This window comes from Moschus berezovskii, chromosome 6 (assembly GCF_049115385.1).
Source record: "Moschus berezovskii isolate FMDL1 chromosome 6, NW_MosBer_1.0, whole genome shotgun sequence".
NCBI lineage: Eukaryota > Metazoa > Chordata > Mammalia > Artiodactyla > Moschidae > Moschus > Moschus berezovskii.
In genome coordinates this window covers 76,361,039-76,381,855 of record NC_142465.1, presented here as the reverse complement: position 1 = coordinate 76,381,855, position 20,817 = coordinate 76,361,039, and the positions used below count along the sequence as shown (strand labels likewise).

General features: G+C 45.3%; 1 protein-coding gene across 1 annotated transcript in view; it reads left to right on the top strand.

Annotated features, from left to right (window-relative positions):
- The window catches only part of SYN3 (synapsin III), a 446,058-nt gene that overhangs the window by 15,135 nt on the left and 410,106 nt on the right, over positions 1-20,817 (top strand). The window contains exon 2 of the mRNA XM_055394942.2: positions 5,079-5,136. Within this exon, the coding sequence (XP_055250917.1) occupies positions 5,079-5,136 (58 nt within the window). The remainder of the gene's footprint in view (positions 1-5,078; positions 5,137-20,817) is intronic.

The following is a 20,817-nucleotide window of genomic DNA, read 5'->3' as shown; positions in this document are numbered from 1 at the left end:
GTTCAGAGGCAGCTCAAGCCTGAATGAGCCCCAGGCAAGGAGGCAGCAGTCTGTGTGGCCTGTCAGGAGACAGACTTCTGACTCCCGGCCAGGCAGGGGGATGGACCGCCTGACCCTCAGCTTCAGCCTGAGTCTGTCTGGCAGGCCCTGCGGTAAACATTCCAGAGATGGGCAAAACAAGTGTTTCTCCTGAGAAGGTGAGGCCGGTGGAGGCCAGAGCTGTTTGGGTGGTAGTGGTGTAGTGCTGCGTGCTCTGGGTTCCGAGTTTAGAGTTAGAATCCTGTGCGTGTGGGACACTGAAAGGGGACTCCACGTGGTAATGGGTGGGGATTTGTAAGTGTTGTGTGACACCATTGTACCAGTAGATGGCAGCAGAGTATCTGGAGCGCGAGCTGCCCCTTGGGCTATCCCAGGAAACATTATTCATTTACCCAGTCAGCAAACATTCCTTAAACATGTGCCTGTGCCCTGGCACGTTGTGCTGGATACGAGAGATGCAGCGAGCTTTGAGACACGGTTTCGGGTTTCCAGGAGCTCCTGGACTAGGTGTGTGGGGACAGGGGATGTGTAATTCCAGCCAGAATGATATGTGTCGTATGGTGGTTAAGTACAGCACCCCTGGGGACCCAGAGGAGACCTAACCCAGTCTCGTTAGAGGGGTGCTTTCAAGGAAACAGTGTTCAGGGGTCTTGGAACATGAGAAAGAGGTAACCAAGCAGAGAAGGAGAGAACCGCACAGGCTCAGACTCATAAAAGCACAGGAATTGCAGAAAGTTGAGTGTGTCCAGGAGGCGGGCAGAAAACCAGAGAAGAAATGGGTCATAGGTCAACAGGGTCTATCTAGATAATGAAAGAGCTAGAGGGTCTAGACGGAATCCTGAAACTCTTAAAGCACAAGATCTAACTCACCACTGCTGCTTGCTTAGAGGCTCTCCCACTTGATCCCTCGGGTCAGGACAACAGGAGGAGGGACGTGAAGGGCCTGCAGGCCTTCTGTATCAACATTTATTATCATCACCAGTTGATCATTCTGTATCAACTATTTATTATCATCACCAGTCTCTTATCTCACTAAGGGGGCAGGTCAAAGTGAGGCGGACTGTAATTCTGTTCTGTAACCCCCAAGAGGGTGAGATTCTGTTTGTGGGTCCCCGCACACAGCACCCACAGCTGCAGTGTAAACACTTGGCAGTTCTTTGTTGTCATTGTTGATTCTGCCTTAGGCCCTGGGCTGTATACTCTGGAGCCTACTCTGTGCCAGGAACCGTTCTAAGTGCTTTGTACGTCATCTCACATTTAATCCTCACAGCACCCCCGTGGGGTAGTTACTGTGATTATCCCCATTTCCCAGATGTGGAAACTGAGGCACACGGAGGTTGAGTGAGTTTTGCGGGGTTTCAGAAAAAAAAAGAGTGAGGGGTGGCGCTGGGATTGCAGCCAGGTGGTCTGGCCCTGAGTCCACAACACACTCTCTACTTACTGTCCTTTGAGTACAGGATCAAGTGAATTTCTCACGCTGGCAGATGTTATCACTCCACCCCTTAACAAGTGACCTGGAGGAAACTATGACCTGGAGGGATTAAGTACCTTGTCTTAGAACATGCAGTGAGTGAGTCGTAGAACTAAGATTTTGCCCAAGCCTCTGTGATTTGAGATCCATGCTTTTTCTAGTATACCAGTAATTTCATTCATTACCATTCAGTTTACCATTCTAGTATACCAGTGATTTCATTCATTACCCTTCAGTTACCATCCTGAGGTCCCAGGATCATCCAGTACTTCTTGTAAACCCAAGCAGCAGGGACCCTTGCCCTCAGTCCTACTTAGTCCTTTACTAGCTATACTCCTTACAACAAAAGAGGACCCTGAAAATTATACCCTTTGATCATGCAGTGGTTATCCAACCTATATAATTCCCTGCCCATGAGGACCCAGGCCTAATTCCAGGGCCTGTGTAGGTCAGTTCCCTGATCTATCCTCCCTAGACATGGTGGGGGTCTGTTGATGGGTGTATGGGCGAGGAGATAAAGTTTGGCCACATGAGCTGAGTCATCCACAAGTATGCATAGGAAGCCCCAGTGATGCAGGACAGAGAGAAGGGTGGGAGGAGAATTAGGAAGGACGATGGGAACCAGGAGCTGTCAACCTCCGTGCCACTGTGTTCTGGGTGGATCTCTAAGAGTCCTGAGAAGTTCAAATTCTGACCCTTCCAGATCATTATGAAATTGTATTGCTCAAGGAAGGAAGAGATGGGCATGTTTTATTTAAATGTTTGCCAGCTTTATCAATTTTAAATGTTAGGCATATGATACATTGACTTCCATTTGTTCTTTGGCCCCATGCTCTACAAATATTAGAGGTGGGCTTATCCCAGTGTCTGGAGTTTGCCAACATTACCTTTATTCATGAGAAAATTCACAAATTATGTGAAAAAGTTCCCTTTGCATGAGGCTGGTCGAACACACATTTTTTGGAAGACCATCCTGGGAGAAAAAAACAAAATCTTGCTTTTTAAAGTCACACTGACAACTCCTGTTCCCATAAAGTTCTATCCACTTGACATCTAAGCCTGTCAACGCTGTAAGAAAAAGTGGCATTAATATTAGAGCTGTCAATCTGTGATTCAGGCAGTCTTGAAGAGAGGTGAATTCCACTGGAGTTGGCTAAGTGTAGATAGAGAGATCTCAGGAGCAGACAGACTGAAGCTTGGTCAGAGAATTTGTAGAAGGATTCTTTAATAAGTGGAAGGTTGAAAAAAGAGATGGGAACATCAATGTTCCAGGGGAAACAATAGAAAAGAAACTGAGAAAAAGATTCTTGGATATAACACTACTGATTAGAGCTCAAGCATGTGGTCATACCATAAAGAAGGCTGAGCACCAAAGAATTGATGCTTACGAGGTGTGGTGTTGGAGAAGACTCTTGAGAGTCCCTTGGACTGCAAGGAGAGCAAATCTGTCAATCCTAAAGGAAATCAACCCTGAATATTCATTGGAAGGACTGATGCTGAAGCTGAAGCTCCAATACTTTGGCCTCCTGACACGAATACTTACTCATTTAAAAAGACCCTGATGCTGGGAAAGATTGAAGGTGAGAAGAGAAGGGGATGGCAGAGGATGAGATGGTTGGATGGCATCACTGACTCAATGAACATGAGTCTGAGCAAGTTCTGGGGGATGGTGAAGGACAGGGAAGCCAGTCTGCTGCAGTCCATGGGGTCACAAGGAGTCAGACACGACTGAGCGACTGAACAACTTGTGGTCGTACCTAGCTGAATGGAAAGCTGGGATATGTTGATATGTTTCTTGGTGCCAGTCTATAAAAGTTGTCTCTGTGGGCAAAGAGGAGGATTGGGATTGGGATCAATTAGCTGTCTGTGCCCCAGAGAAGGTCTATGGAAATGTTCAACATGGTGCTCAGGTTATAGCAAGTCACTAAGAGCTCTTGGTTTCATCAGACCAACAACCAAAAAGAGCCAATGGAAACTTGTATTACTTTTGCTTTGTGGGAGGTCATCTAAACCCAGGAGCACCCCAACATTTGCTGCTGTTTTTCAGGGCTGAGAAAAAGCACTGGTCTGGCAGTGAAAGTCCAGGATTCAGCCGCTTCAGTTCAGTTCAGTCGCTCAGTCGTGTCCGACTCTTTGCGACCCCATGAATCACAGCACGCCAGGCCTCCCTGTCCATCACCAACTCGCGGAGTTCACTCAAACTCATGTCCATCGAGTCGGTGATGCCATCCTGCCATCTCATTCTCTGTCGTCCCCTTCTCCTCCCGCCCCCAATCCTTCCCAGCATCAGAGTCTTTTCCAGTGAGTCAACTCGTCGCATGAGGTGGCCAAAGTATTGCAGGTTCAGCTTTAGCATCAGTCCTTCCAATGAACACCCAGGATTGATATCCTTTAGAATGGACTGGTTGGATCTCCTTGCAGTCCAAGGGACTCTCAAGAGTCTTCTCCAGCACCACAGTTCCAAAGCATCAATTCTTCGACGATCAGCTTTCTTCACAGTCCAACTCTCACATCCATACATGACCACTGGAAAAACCATAGCCTTGACTAGATGGACCTTTGTTGGCAAAGTAACATCTCTGCTTTTTAATATACTATCTAGGTTGGTCATAACTTTCCTTCCAAGGAGTAAGCGTCTTTTAATTTCATGGCTGCATCAGCATATATTAATTGAGCTTGTACTGTGTATCAAGTACTCTGGTACATGTTGGAAATAGAATGATGAGTAAGACCGATTGTCCCTAGCCTGGAGGAATCGTGTTATAGTTCAATGGGAAGCAGGCGTGAACCCAGTTACTAACTATAAGGGATTATAGTAAGCACTGTGGTACAAAAGTAGATCATGAAGAGAGAATTTATGTGAGAAAAGAGATGACTGAGGTCAAGATTAGGGCGCTTATAGAGAAAATGGGCAAGTGGATGGATTTGAGAAATAATTAATATGTAGAACCCATGGCGATAGGGAGAGAGAAGGAGGTAGTAAGAATGAAGTCTGTGTTTTTCCTTTGCGTGATGGGCAGATGGGATGCCATTTACTGCTGATGGGAAGACAGAAGCAGGGGTGTATAGGAAAGATGATGGAAGGGTGGTTGGATGGACGAAGGGGCAGATGAGGTCAGCTTCATTGGAGAGATGGACAAATAAAGGACTGGATGGATAGAGCAATGTAGTAAGTCATTTACAGGTCATATAGGGTCTACCTAATAAAATAACTGCATTATTTATTTGTGTAGGATTCTTTATTTCTTTTGAGCCTTAAAATGATGTTTAGAAATATATTATGCTGACGTTAATATTTCCCATTTACAGAGGATAAAGCGGAGACACAGAGATGTAAAGTGACTTGGCAGAACCGAAACCTGAGTCTCCAATCCTCCCATCCTGTACTCTTTCCCTTTCCCATGTGATACACAGAATTAGTGAGAAAATCATCCATCTAGGTGGGAGAGAGCAGGAAGCTGGGGAATGTGTCTGGACATGCATCTGGGGGTAAGTCCTTCAGAAGAAGGGAGGAAAGAGTGAAGCAATTGGTATCCTTACTCACTAGATTTCTTCCTCTCCTTCACAGGGCCAAGTATTTCCATGGAAAGAAGGTGAATGGAGAGATTGAGATCCGAGTGGAACAGGTAGGTTGGAGCTAGTCTTCAGTGCTGTCACCATGATCTTTTCTATGGGCAGAGCCATTCCCAGGAGCGTACTTGACCCCCATCTTCTGAAACTATAATGAGTAAGGATTACCAGAAAAATCCTGGCTGATACCTGGAAGATGTCTTAAATTCCAGAATTACTTAGTCCAGTAGTTTTCAACCTTTCTGCTTTAGCAGCAGAACCTTTATTCAAGAGGAATCGCAAGTAGGGCCCATTCTAACAAATAGAGACACACAGAGCTTCTCTGATGGAAATGGGCATAGGGAGCCCAAAAGTCTGCTCCGTTCTGTTCCACCTCCCTCTATTCCCCACCATGGTCCCTGAGGTGTCTCTCTGGAAGCGCAGTGGAGGCGCACAATGGGTTCGAATCCTGACTCCCTCATTTTCTAAGTATTGGGCAAGTGAGTGTTTCTGTGTCTCATTTTCCTTGGGATTAAATTATTTAAAGCCTCAAAAGAGATTAGAATCTCGGCTACTGGCTCTTGTTATTACTACTAGTGTCAACATCCACACACTTCATTTTATAGAGAAAAAAAGCACAGACTTGCCCAGGGTTATAGTGGAAGTCAGTGGTAGAATTAGGACCAGAACTTGTGGCCTCCAAATCTAGGACTCCTCCCCTTCATTCACTGAACACTTGCTGGGGACCAACTCGATGCCAAGCACTGTGCTTGGCCTTAGGAGAGCACATCAGAGTGTGGACTCTGGAGCTCAACTCTTGGTTCCAGTCCCAACTAACTTTGTGACATTAGTTCAACAATACTTAAGCTCCCTGAAATTCAGTTTCTTCATCTGTACTCATCAACTTGATAGGGTAGCCAAGAGGATCAAATGAGTTAGTCCGAGAAAAGTACTTAGAACAGCACATGGCATATAATAACACTTAGTAGATGTTACCCATTTATCATCATCCTCATCATCAAAGGCAAACAATAAGAGAGAAAAGGTTCTCCCTGTGAGATGAACTCAGAAAAGCACCATAGAAAAATCGAAGGATGTGACTTTTCCAGCACTCTTTGAGTTTGATGTGTTGGAGGAACAGAAAGCTTTTTGAGCATCAAATGAGTTGGCTTAATATTAAAACACCTACAGCTTGAATTTCAATTTGATCCTGTGGCTTTTAAGTCAGTCCAGTGTCTACTGGTTTTCCTTCCATGGCAAAGAGCGGGTTATTTTTGTTCATTTGACAAATATTTGTCAAACATCTACTATGCTAGCTAGCTCACATGTGCAGAACAAGGATAGAGAAGCAGAGGCACTGTCCCAAATAACTTGTGGTCTAGGAAGGGAGGCGGGATAAGTCTTCACAGAACCCAACACAGGTGGAATCCAGAAAAGCGAGATCCAAACTTAGTGCTGTGGGCACCAGAGGCCACAGCTATTTGGAGGAGTCAGAGTGACTTCAAGGAGGGGGTGGTATTTGAAATGGATTGTAAAGAATGGCTAGGATTTCAACAAGTGGAGATGGCAACAGGAAGAGTGGTGAGACTGAATCAGCATGAGCAGAGGGAAGGAGAGAGGAAGCTCAGGGTGTGGAGCGATTGAGGACACTGTCTTCCCCTGGCCCTAAGTTATTCATCCTCCCAAGTTCTCTCTCTGCCTGGCTTCTTAGCGAGAAACCTGCACAGTCTCCTGGCTGCCTCCTTTGCCCTCCACCATTACACCTGTTCACCACATGCTGCAGACTCCACGCCCCGCATCCCTCTGGTCCATCCATTCTTCTCCGTTCCCATTGCCAATTCCTTGGCTGAACCATCATCAGCTCTCATCCTATCTTCATAATCAACAGCCTCCTAACTTCATATTTTCATCCACTTCCAATTTATTTTTTCTACTAGAACCAGGCTGATCTTTCTGAAAAAACAAAGTTTTAAAAGTGTTAGCTTTAAAATTCCTTTCTCGGACATTCTTTATTTGAGCCCTCCCACCGCAGTCTAAATCAGGAAACCTGGTTATTCCTTAACCTAGCACCCAGTTTTTCCTTTCTAGCCCTTATCTGAGTTTTTAACCACATATTTAGATGTGGTATTATTTGCATGAGGGTAGGGACCATGACTATTTGGATCTCACCCTGTTAAATAACACAGGGCCTGGCACATACTAGAGCAGAAGCAAATATTTGCAGAATGACTAACTGATGGATGCCACAGATTCCAGTCTGCTTGTCAGTTTCCAACAGAGATAAATTGTTGTTTTTTAGTCTTCCCTCAAAAATCTGAGTTTTCCATAAATCATCTGGTAATTGCTCAGTTGCTAGCTAGCAACTGAGCATGTTTTAAGTTTGCCCTTTATCTCAGTGCTGCTTCTGGCCCAACTTATGGGTGTAAATCTGTAAGCAGGAGCATCAGAGAGAGTTGTCCTAAGAATAGCTCACCCAGGACCCTGGGGACACTCAGCCAACCTCTGAAGGCTACAGCCACACTGCAAAAGTTTCTAATTTAGAGTCATCTTGATTTCTCCTCATCTCCCTCTGTGGCAATCAGAAGGAAAATTAGCCAAGAGGCCAATTAGCAGTCATTTGGGCATTTTTCCCTGGAAGATATGCCTTTCTTAACTCATTCTAGAGTCTGAATTGTTTGTCTTTTCCCATCTGGATCAATGGGTGGGTCACATAAGCAACCCCCTAGGAATCTCACATGCATCCTTTAGCACTTAGGAGAAGTCTTAGGATGGAAGCCACTGTTTAGTCTGAGCTGGCCTCACATTTTGGAATCCTGTCTCCCAACTAAGGGCCAAATTAACCAGATAATTGCACTGTCTGGGTTTTGCTGGACAGAGCAAATGAGTTAGTTGTGGTTGGCCTAGAGGAAGCCTCCGCCCCTTCTCTCCACACTCTTCCCCCCTGTTCAAAAACTGTTTGCCTCAGCTTTTGCAGAGCCAGGAATCAAGAAACCCTGGGGAGGCCAGTGGGGGAAACTGCCTCATGTTGCATCCCATTACCCAGAATGCCCTGCTGGCTCTGCAGGGCCTCTCAGCAGTGTCCTCGCAGGGCCTGAGAGGTTCCGGCCAGGGTGGCTGGCATGTCAAGCTCTCTTCTGTTTATATTTGAGGCAAAGGATCTGTTTCTCCACAGGTACAAGTCACCCCTCTGTGGGACTCAGCAGTGAGGTTGATGAATGGATTAATATCAAGTAGACTCAAAGTTCTGAGACTAGCGGGCTAGTACTTGGTGGGGCAGAGCCTTGGACTTCATTCTTCTTTAATAAAAAGACCAAAATTATAATAGTCTTTCCTCGGTGTTAACAGAGGTACCAAAGCCTAAGTGGCAGTGCATTGCTCCAGCAGATGGAAATAAAGGCAGGAGAAGGTGAAGATCCTTCTTCTCTGATTTATGTAGGAATGCCCATGGCTCCTTTGGAGTCCTGTCCTTGTATGATATTGGAGTTGAGATGGGCTTTGGTAGATGCATATGGATCCTAGGGAAGGCTGTTGGTTGAAGTCCTGTTCATCTTCTCTTTATATATTTCCTCAACTTTGTCTGCTGGGAGCAAAGATGGAATTTCTCCCTTAAGGAATTTAAGCACTCAAGGCCATCATGTATTTATTTTTCATACCTGCTTCAGTCTACCATCCACAATTCTTTGGGGGGTAGTCCTTCCTAGGGTGGACCCTAACTGTAGATATTGTCATAAAGGCTGTGTTATATTTCAAGACATAATTGTCAGTGAGATAAAGAAGTGGAGGTTGGATGTTAGTTAATTCAGTTTGGTGGATTGGTAACAGGTTGGACATGACCCCCATTAGGAAATGACTACTTGATAGTAATTCACCTTGAGGGAAATACTTCTAACACTTTACCAAAGAACTCTGCCCTTGGCCGTGTTCTACATCTCCTTCTCAACTGTGATTTATCGAATTACATTTGCTGATGACTTGAAGTTAATGGGAGAAAGAGTATGCTGGATTAAATTTGATATGATCCAACTGCGTAAGGATACAAGATAAGATCCTATTCAAAAGCTCAACAGAAGAGGAGCAGGACTAGGGAGACTTAACTTATTAACATCTAATGAGGAGAAAACAAGACCTAAAATTTGAGTTAAAGACATTCTTAATATTTGTGAGAAGTATGGTGTAGAAGTTAGGACTGTGACTCTAGTGTAAGATATACTGGGGATGGAGTCTCAGCTCCATCATATTTTAGCTGGGTTGACCTTCCACTTATAGCATCACTAATTATTAGCTTTTTCATATGAAAAATGAGGATAATAATTTCTACCTGCTAGAGTTAATGTGTGGAGTGAATTAGTCAGTGTAAGTCATATGCTTGGCATAGTTTCTGACATGTATATTAAGAGCTCAGTAACTGGTGGCTCAGAGGTTAAAGCGTCTGCCTCCAATGCGGGAGACCCAGGTTTGATCCCTGGGTCGGGAAGATCCCTTGGAGAAGGAAACAGTAACCCTCTCCAGTATTCTTGCCTGGAGAATCCCATGGATGGAGAAGCCTGGTAGGCTACAGTCCACGGGGTCGCATAGAGTCGGACACGACTGAGCGATGGAACGGAACTATAGTTATGGGCTTCCCTGGTGGCTCAGTGGTAAAGCATCTGCCAGCGAATGCAAAAGATGTGGGTTTTATCCCTGGGTTGGGAAGATCCTCTGGAGAAGGAAATGACAACCACTCCAATATGCCTGCCTGGGAAATCCCCTGGACAGAGGAACCTGGTGGGCTACATATAGTCCATGGGGTGGCAAAAGAGTTGGACAAAACTTAGTGACTGAAACAACAACCTTGGTTATGGTTGTTACTCTCTCAAAACCTGATGCATTATCAGGCTGCATTATCAAAGTACAGCATCTAGGATTCGGGAGAGTGATGGCGCACAGACACTGCACACACACTCTCATTGTTTTAGCCAGACTCCAGTGAGAGATCCAGTTGTACCATCGCACCCGGAGGGGATAGTAGCAGCCTGGAATGCCTCACGAAGAGAGGGGCTGCAGTGAGAGAAGCAAAGGAGATCAGTGTAAGGAACTGGAGATGCTTAGTCCAGAGAAGAGAACTCATTGGTAGAACTCATTGTAGTCCCTGCAAATATTCACCACCTGAATGAGTGGTTGAATAGTTGGAGCTACCATATGTTTGTACCAGTACTTGTAAGGATAAATGCTTTTTGCTGTTGAGGTGGGCACTATCATTGTCTCTATCTTACAGAAACGGGCTCAGGCGGAAGAAGAGGGCTTTCTCAAGGTTGCCTGATTTGTAATTGGCAGGAACTTTTCTTGAACCTAGACAGTCTAAATTCAGAGTCCTCTTATCCACCGCATTTTTCTGCCATTTGTTGCAGATACCAAGAACAATACACAGATGTATTGGTTAAATTATTTTGTATGCATAACCTTATTTCCAGCCTTACCACAACACTTTGAGATGAGTATCAGTGCTCTCCCTATTTGGCAGATGAAGAAACTAAGGCTCAGGAAGGTTAAACATCCTGCTTAAAATGAGTGATGGAGGAATTCGAACCCAGGTTTCACCTGCACGTGTGCTGAACCACCAGCCTGTATTGTTTCACTGGGATTAGAATTCAGGCTAATGGTACAATCATACAAAAAGATGGACTTCAACTTGGTATAAACAGACATTGTTCAGCAATGCCGAGTAATGATGAATGGACCACATCCCTTTGGTGGGTAGGGAGTCCCTGTGTTGGACATGCTCCGGCAGAAACTAGATGGTTAATTTGGGAAATATTTCACAGGAAATGTATGTACCTAATCAGATACAACTTTCATTATTTTTTCTTTTTTTTTTTGCATAAAAGTAATATGTTTAAATAGTCAAAAATTAAAAAGGTAAAAAATGGTATCTGGTGAAAGGTCTACCTCGAACCCTACTGCCCTTACCAATCTATTTCTCTTTTGACTAATCATTTAACTGCTTATTGGCCAGTTCATTTAACCATTATAACTTGTTCACTGGCAACTTTCCAGAGAAATTTTAAATGCAGTAATAAAACACACATTTGTGTTTGTTTTCCTTTGCTTTTCATAGATGGTTCAGTTCAGTTCAGTTGTTCAGTAATGTCCAGCTCTTCGTGACCCCAGAACTGCAGCACACCAGGCTTCCCTGTCCATCACCAACTCCCGGAGCTTGCTCAAACTCATGTCCATCAAGTCAGTGATGCCATCCAACCATCTCATCTTCTGTCGTCCCCTTCCCTTCCTGCCTTCAATCTTTCCCAGCATCAGAGTCTTTTCCAGTGAGTCAGTTCTTTGTATCAGGTGGCCGAAGCACTGGAGTTTCAGCTTCAGCATCAGTCCCTCCAATGAATATTCAGGACTGATTTCCTTGAGGATTGACTGGTTTGATCTCCTTGCAGTCCAAGGGACTCTCAAGAGTCTTCTCCAACACCACAGTTCAAAAGCATCAGTTCTTCAGTGCTCAGCTTTCTTTATAGTCCAACTCTCACATCCATACATGACTACTGAAAACACCATAGCTTTGACTAGATGAACTTTTGTTGGCAAAGTAAAGTCTCTTCTTTTTAATATGCTGTCTAGGTTGCCATAGATGTCATAGTTTGTCATAGATGTAGTTGATCAGAAAAAAACATAAAGAACTGTATTCAGAGGAGTATTGAATATGGAAGTTTGATTCCAAATGGGTCAAAGGGGGAACTCTTATTGCCCAGAGTTGCAGCAGTCCTACATTCACTGTTGTCACTGCCACTGCTAGGACTGCCACTATTGCCAGGGGTAACATGAGCCTGCATCCCCCCGATGCTGGAGGAATTGCCACCAGCCTGCTTTAACCGCTACTACTGTTGGAGAAGCTTTGTTGCCACCATCTTCCTAACCTCAACTCTTAACTGAATGGTAAGAAATTGGTAGAAATTGGCTGGAATTATGTGTCAAAAGGGCTTCCCTGGTGGCTCAGATGGTGAAGAATCTGCCTGCAATGTGGGAGACCTGGGTTCGATCCCTGGATTGGGAAGATACCCTGGAGAAGGGCATGGCAACCTACTCCAGTGTTCTTGCCTGGAGAATCCCCATGGGCAGAGGAGCCTGGCAGGCTACAGTCCATGGGGTTTCGAAGAGTCGGACACAACTGAGTGACTAAGCACAGCACAGTGTGTCAAAAGAACCTGGGAAGTGCAGAGATAGGCTTTCAGCCCCCGTCGTGCGGGAGAGGATAGGATGGGTGTGGGGCTGAGTGGCAGTTGACAAGTGAGCAGTGCAGTCCATCCACACGTCCCCTGTGGTTCAGTGTATCTTAGAGTTTATTCCTTGAAAGTATGTGCAGAGCTGGCTCATTCTCATTGATGGTTGCCGAGGGGCTGTTCTTTGAATATACCATCATTTATTTTCCGTAACTTGACTATTATAAACAATGCTAAACCTCTGTCATTTGAAGCATCTGTTTGTATCCCCACAGGATTCCTATCTCGAATAGAAAAAGTGATTATGGATGTATTGCATGTAATGCTTGCTATAGTGCACCTTGAAGAAAGAAGGACTTTCCCCCGGCTGCTGGAATTGATCCCAGAAGACAGCCCTCAGGTGTCAGCCGTCATTCTGTGCCTCGCGCAGATGAAAAGTGCTGCCTTGCCCAAGGGCACATCTCCTGTGACCTAGCTCCTTTATCCCTCCTTTATCCCAATTTGAGACAACTCTGAAGGGCCAGCCCAGCTTCAGAGTTCCCTGTGGAGCTGGTGGAAGTGTCTGCTGGGACAGCAGTGCAGCCCAGCTTCTCTCTCCGCCCAGTCCTGCTTCCTTCCCTTGTCTTCCCTTCCAGCGGTGGTCATCCCCGAAGTTCTCCCTAATGAACTTCTTGTGGGCTAATGTTCGTCTCAGAGCCTGCCTCCCAGGACTTTTATAATTCTGATAGATATTGACAAATTGCCCTCCACGGTGATTATACGAATGATCCATAAGGCCCTTTGGATCTAAATTTCTAGGACTTTACATGCCTCGTGGGTTCTGGAGACCACCATGCACAGGATGCTCTCCTGGTTCCAGCCCAAGCATCAGTGCTGAACTCTGAAGTGCTTCATCATTTGATCGTCATATTTGACCTCCTTGTGTTTGAAATTCACCAGAGCTTGGTGTTTCTCTGCAGGGCTGAATCCGGCAGAATTCTACCCGCTCTGATCCACTAAGCCTTGTTTTGTTAACACAATCCTGCAAGATTTATTTGTTTGGCTTGGCTTACCCTGACCTCAGACGTTCTGTTTTGTATTATTTTTAAAAGCGTGCAGGTCTCCATGGAGGTTTTTTGTTTTTTTTTTCCTTTTCAAATTTAAGAAACAGCTGGAGGAATAAAGAAAAAAAGCAGGTGGGACACTAGGGCTATTAACTGAAACATAACTCATTAGAGGAGCAAGTGTTTCTCTACTTAACCATAACATGGATTGATGTGGATTTATTACCACCCTTGGTCTACCTTTAGGCTCACCGACTTAGGAAGACAATAGAGAAATGGAGAAACAATAATCGTGGTGATGGCAGCAAACGTATTGAGCAGGGACTGTATGCTAGAGGCCACGTTGCGTCCTTCCTCTGTGTTAATTCATGTAACCTGCACAGCATGCCTGTCGCTGAAGAAACTGAGACAGGATTTAAATCAAGTGCCCAAGCAGAGTCACACAGCTAGTAAGAATGGGGGGTCCAGGGATTCGAAACCAGTTTCAGCCAAGTCCAGGGTCCTCATTCTTAACCGAAGGAGAGTGTGTTTGTCGCTCAGTCATGTCCAACTCTTTGTGACCCCATGGACTGTAGCCCACCAGGCTCCTCTGTCCGTGGAATTCACCAGGCAAGAATACTGGAATAGGTAGCCATTCCCTTCTCCAGGAGACCTTCCCGAACCAGGAATCAAACCCAGGTCTTCTGCATTGCAAGCAGATTCTTTATCAAAGTATATCTATCAGCTTAAATATGTTGGATCTTGAATTTGCCTTCTTCAGGTTCTTTGCCTTTCCTCTCTTTGCTCAGGTTCTTTGAGCACATAACTCCACCATCGCTTCTTATCTCACCCTACTCGTTGGATCTACTGAATAAATTACAAGCTCTTATGAGATGTTCTTCCAGCAAAAGACTCCTCCTTTCCCAACCCTGATGGCTCTGACTCATCATTTGATGTTTCTGGCTTATTGCTGCATTGTTCCCCTGTTAACAATTCTGTTTGTTCTTTGTTTTCCCCCAAGGGTTACTGTTCGTCTTTAAGTGTAGCTGTATATTTTTAGATTACGTTAATAATATTAACAGCTCAGACTCTGGAACCAGACCACCTGGGTTGGAATCTCAGCCTAAGTGACCTTAAGCAAGTAATTTGACTTCTGTGTGCCTCATTTTCCTCATGTGTAACATGAAAATAATAATAACAATAACAACAGCAATATGTACCTATAGAGTTGTTATGAGAATGAAATAAATTATCACATGTGAAAAACGCAAAGCATATCCTGGCATCCAGAAAGTGCTGCTTAAGTGTTAGTAGTTGTTTTTACAGCCACCTTCACATCATTGATCACATGTTGCCTGAGTAGTTTCTAGGTGTCAGTATGTGGGATTATTCAGAAATAGAAAGAATATAATCCATTCTGTAGAGAACTTAGCTGTGTAGATGAGGAATGAGATGTACATGTATGTCACGTTTATATCTGTGTTTTTATTATCTACACACACGCACACGCACGCACACGCTTCCCAGGTGATGCTAGGCGTAAAAGAACCCTCCTGCCAATGCAGGAGATGTAAGAGACGCAGGCGCAGGTTCAGTCCCTGGTTCAGGAAGATCCTCTGGAGGAGAGCATGGCAACCCACTCCAGAATCCCATGGACAGAGGAGCCTGGTGGGCTACAGTCCATTGGGTTTTCCCAGTGTTGGACGTAAATTAAGTGACTTAGCATGCTTGCACATGTGCATATATATATATATATATCCAATATTATTTCCCATGGATACATGGCATTCAGTTGACACCTAGCTTTTTCTTGATAGCAGGTAGCACAGGTTCTGGTCAGGGGGTTCAGTGAATGTTGAGTGTATGGGTGAGCGAACGGATGACACGATACAGTCATAGAAGGGTGGAGTCAAAAAGGGACTTCAAGGTCATCTAATCCAGAGGCTCACAGAGGGCAAGTGACTATTCCCAGCAGGCACATGGGATTATTGTTGGAGTTCAAAATAGGGAGACCTGGGCTTCCGTGTCCCGTGTCATTGTTTTCCTTCTGCATTTTCTCCAGTGTTATCTTTTGTCTTACCCTTTGAAGAAACTCTCTGTCGCTTCTGATGGATGTGAGAGTTGGACGACAAAGAAAGCTGAGCGCCAAAGAATGGATGCTTCTGGACTGTGGTGTTGGAGAAGACTCTTGAGAGTCCCCTGGACTGCAAGGTGATCAGCCAGTCAATCCTAAAGGAAATTAGTCCTGAATGTTCATTGGAAGGAGTGATGCTGAAGCTGAAACTCCAATACTTTGGCCACCTGATATAAAGAACTGACTTATTAGAAAAGACCCTGATGCTGGGAAAGATTGAAGGCAGGAGGAGAGGGGGACGACAGAAGACGAGATGGATGGATGGCATCACTGACTCAATGGACATGAGTTTGAGCAAGCTCCGGGAGTTGGTGATGGACAGAGAAGCCTGGTGTGCTGCAGTCCATGAGGTTGCAAAGAGTCGGACACAACTGAGCAACTGAACTGAACTGATGGTTTTAATAGCAGACAAATTATTCTAATTTTCTATCTCTGAAGTTCATATTTTTTCACATTTACCTGTAAGAGGCTTTCTTCTTCAAGAATGGGGGGTGGAGTGAGCAACAGCTGATAACAGCTGATGGTCAATGAAGGAGCTGCAGTAGGGGGAGTGTTGAGACCATGGTTGGAGAGCCCTGCTGATTCTAAGTGCAGCCAGGACTGCTTTGCCAGTTGGATGATTCTTCTGGTGTGACTATACCCTAACCAGTGATGAGAAGAAAGGAGCCATGGGCATGAAAGCAGGTCCATCTTTTGCACTGGGAATTGCTGCTCATAACTCCTTAGCCTCTGCCTGCCAAGTTCTGTAATTTACCCTTCCTAACTGCCACCCACTCCATCAACATCTGTCCTGTCCCCTCTAAATATCATATGGAAAGTGAAAGTGTTAGTCACTCAGTCATGTCTGACTCTCCGTGACCCTATGGACTGTAGCCCTCCAGGCTCCACTGTCCATGAAATTTTCCAGGTAAGAATACTGGAGTGGGTTGCTATGCTTTCTTCCAGGGGATCTTTCCAACCCAGGGATAGAACCTGTGTCTCCTGCACCTCAGGCAGATTCTTTACCATCTGAGCCACCAGGGAAGCCCAATATTATATTAATAGATAGATGAGACTCCAGTGGAGATCAAGTTGAGGTTCTGAAAAAGTACAAAGTATAAAGTGAAGTCACTCAGTTGAGTCCGACTCTGCAATCCCATGGACTGTAGCCTACCAAGCTCCTCTGTCCATGGAATTTTCCAGGCAAGAGTACTGGAGTGGGTTGTCTTTCCTTTTCCAGGGGATCTTCCCAACCCAGGGATTGAATGGGGTCTCCCGCATTGCAAGAAGACATTTTACTGTCTGAGAAGGAGAAAGCAATAATCCCTTTAATTTCTTGAGGAATATGTAATAAGAAAGTAAATAAAACACCGTATCTTAACCTGCCCCTTCGTTCAAGAAACACCGAGCACATGCTTTGTATGTGGCCTTAATGATAGAGCTCTCCACTCTCAAAGGGTTCTCCTTCTGGTGGAAAATAAACAATGGGGGCGGTGGTTATTGTACACTGGGATGCATGCTGACAAAGAGATCATACAAAGCATAGTGGAGCACAGAAGAGGGAGGGATCGTCAACCTTGCCTGGGAACACTCTTAGGAGAGGCTTCCCAGAGGCTTGGGGGCAAGAATTAGCCAAGTGTCAGGACAGGAAGGGTACAGTTGTGCACATAGGGTGGTGAGGTAGTCAGGTATTCAAGCCTTCCCACTAAAGAGTATGTTTGAAATTTCAATTTGTTACAAGTCAGGGAAATGACCAGAGTAGAGGTTGCACTCAAAAGCGTGGTGGGAGATGAAGCTGAAAAAGAAAACAATCTCTATTCAGGGTGGGCTTTGTATGGCAATGCATGCGGTTAGAAATTGAATTGTGTCACGGGGAGTGGGGACATATTTATTGGACTTTTTCAGCCATGGAGTAATATGATCATGTTTTCATTTTAGGATGCACATGCTGATAGTGGTTTTAGAAGATAGACTGGGTGGCATGAGACTGGAGGCAGGGAAATTCTGCTCTGGACTGGGTGAAAAAAACATTGTGGAATATTATGCTTGGGGAGGAGGTTCATGGAAAGAACTTCATAAAATGCGTGTGTATCCCTGACTTGGTGTTCTTTAGCCCATTGAGCTTCATTCTCATACCTGTAACTTGTATTTGAGAATAGAAGGAATAATCTATTTTCCTCAAAACCGAGAGGATGGAACCAAACCCACAGGATGTGTTTGAGCCAGCATCGCATGAAAGCGACCACCATCAACCTCATCTTATTCACCAGCTTAGTCCTAGCCACTTTCACACCCACATTCCAGCTTAGTCCCAACCTGCTGAATCTCTGGCCTCCTGATTTCTTCAACTGCTTCTGCTCTCCCTCCCCACACCACTTCTCCAGCTTTGACCTGCAGCTTTTGCTCAGCCACTCTTTACGTTTGCTGCCAGCTCTGCTGTCATCTCTACTGTTAGGGGTCTGGCTCACTCCCTGATGAGAGGAGCCCTGCTGGGTTCACCCCAGCCCTGCCAGCAGCCCCTGCCCGGATGTGCTTGCACACAGGATTTCAGTCTTTGCATTTCAGTAGGAATCAAGGGTTATTAATTAACCCAGGGTGGAACCTATTATGAAACATCCCAGAAAGCTGGAACAAACCAAAGGGACTTCTGAACTCACAGCAGGGAAAAATGCCTTTTAATTGACTTGGATGACTTCACTGCAAAAATCTGTCTAGCTGTTATGCTAAACTGGAAACTAATCTATTAGAATGTCTGAGGAATCTCCCAGCCCACCCTGACCAGAATATCCTGAGGTGGGGAGTGTGGCTGACACATAAACAGGACACCTGCTTTGAAATGGCTTCTTTTGGATCATATCCAGTGTGGCCCTGGGAAAGAGAGGAGAGGCTGGTATCTGAGAATGAGCTTATATGTCATACAATATATATATTTAACATCACACAGGGAGCTTTCATAAGGCACTGCTTCCTTTAGAGTAGAAGTCAACCTAAGCTGAACCTAAGAGAAGTCTTGGATCACTTCTCTCAGGGAGTTTAGAGGGTAACATGAGATAATTTCCACAGATGGTGTTGTCATGTACATGACAGCTGTGTAGTCTGGACTCAGAAGGGATTAGTGAAAATAACCAGTGTCTAATCACATGCTCACTAAGTGCTGGGCACACGCTGAGTACATCATACAGATTCGTTTATTTATCTTCATCACTACTCCATGAAGAGCAGATGCTGTAAGTTCCCCCATTCTCCAGATGAGGAAACTAGGGCTAAGAGAGGTTGGGTGGCCTACTGAAGGCCACAGAGCTTACACACGGCAGAGCTGGGATTCCCTGTTTGACTCCAGACACTGTTTTACCTGCGAAGCTGTATCTGGAGAAGTAAAAATCTGAAAAAGACTTGGTGAGTTTCTTCTGTGTAAGGACTGACTTGTGCGTGAGACTTGTTCTGTGGGCTGCAAACTTGCTTACAGGATCCTCTGCAAGTGAGCCCTGCCTCCCTTTCCTCAAGGTTTAGCTCAGGCATTATTTCTATTCTGCTTCCCCTGAGCTGCTTCTGTCCAAGGAGGGTCAGGTGCCTCTTGACTGTGCTGTCACATACCTCATGCATATTTCTGTCATTCCATTTACCAGATTACTTTGAAATTAGTTGTTCACCTGCCTGTCACTCCCTCTAGTCTCTGGGCTTATAGAGAAAATGGACAGTATCTTTATTCAACCTGTAAATATTAACTGAGTGCCTACTGTGTGGTGAGTGCTAAGACTGAAAAGGTGATTTAAAATAGATGTAGTGTCTACCTGATGGAGCTTAAAGTCTAATGGGAGAGACAGATGTTAATCACATCATTGATCCCTAGCTCTCTCTCACACGCACACTGACACTTGCACACACTCGCATACCTACATGCATATACAATTGCAAACTGATTCAGTTCAGTCAGTTCAGTCGCTCAGTCGTGTCCGACTCTCCGCGACCCCATGAATCACAGCACGCCAGGCCTCCCTGTCCATCACCAACTCCCGGAGTACACTCAAACTCATGTCCACAGAGTCGGTGATGCCATCCAGCCATCTCATTCTCCGTCGTCCCCTTCTCCTCCCGCCCCCAACCTTTCCCAGCATCAGAGTCTTTTCCAGTGAGTCAACTCGTCTCATGAGGTGGACTGATTAGGAGCCATGAAAAGAAGATACACAGTGTTACAGTAGCATGACACCACTGGCTACTTATTCAGGTATTTAGTAGGTGTTTCCAGTAACCAGATACCTAATCTGTGCTCAATAAATATTTGTCTAATAATCTGAAGTAGGGAAAAATGCAAAAGCTACAGAGAAAATATCGGATCTACTGTAAGAACTTCCCAGGAAGCAGATTCACCCAAATATTCTTTTGCATGGTGAATGACATGGGTACAGCACTAATCTGACACCAGTGAACCACGTGAACATTAGATGAACACAACAGACCAGCTACTGTCTGAGTTTATCTGTATATGTTTAACCTTCACCATGACCTCACCAAGGAAGTGCTGATGGAACTGAGACTCGAGAGGTTGTGTCTTACGCAAGGCCACCCAGCGGTCGGTCAGTGAAAGAGCTGAGATGTGAATACTCCAGAAGCCCTGGTGCCCACACCACTGACCCTGCATCTTACTGCCTGTTTTAATCTCTTCTCTAGAGCCAAGGCTAGTCACCAGGTATTCCTTGCCCAAGGTCATAGTGCTGGTTACAGTAGAGCCAGGCTTGTCTCCTCCTTGCCAGGTCAGGCTGTGGGAGTTCTCAAGGGAGAAACCTGGCTATGATAAGAGGGCAGTGCCAGACAGGAAGTAGAAATGAGTCTGCTTAACGGGCATGGAGTTGCATCTAGGGGGTTCTGTGTGCATGTTAAAACCAAGAAGAAAAATTATTATTGAAGGTCAGTTATGTGCCCTTCATGGCTCTAACGCTTCTCTCACAATGCTATATTTAGTCCTGTTATTGTTCAGATGACAAAACCAAGGCTGGGAGAGGTGAAGTAGGTTCTTGTGGGATTAGCGACAGAATTGTGATTGGAACTTGTGCCTGCCTGCTTTCTTTGGCTCACCTGTTGCCCTGCTGGACCTGGAAAAACCACTTGCTTCCTCCTGCCTACAGCACTTTTTCAGATTGATTTTCTCAGAGACCTGTTAACCTGTGTTTCTGAAACTTTCTTTCCTCCCCGAAGTTCCCTTCATGAGCTTCTGGGTGGGTTCTCAGACTGTTTGAGGTGGAACTGAACCAAGTGACCTCTTCACCCACCCCATCTCGGGGCCTACATTCTGTCCAGACAGAGAGGAGACAGTCAGCCCTCCCCTCTGGCTGCCAGGAAAAGCAGGGGAAACGAAGGGGCTGAACCTCCTGTGGCTGAGCCAGCCAAGTGCCAGGAGCCCCAAATTTGCATTCATTGGACAGA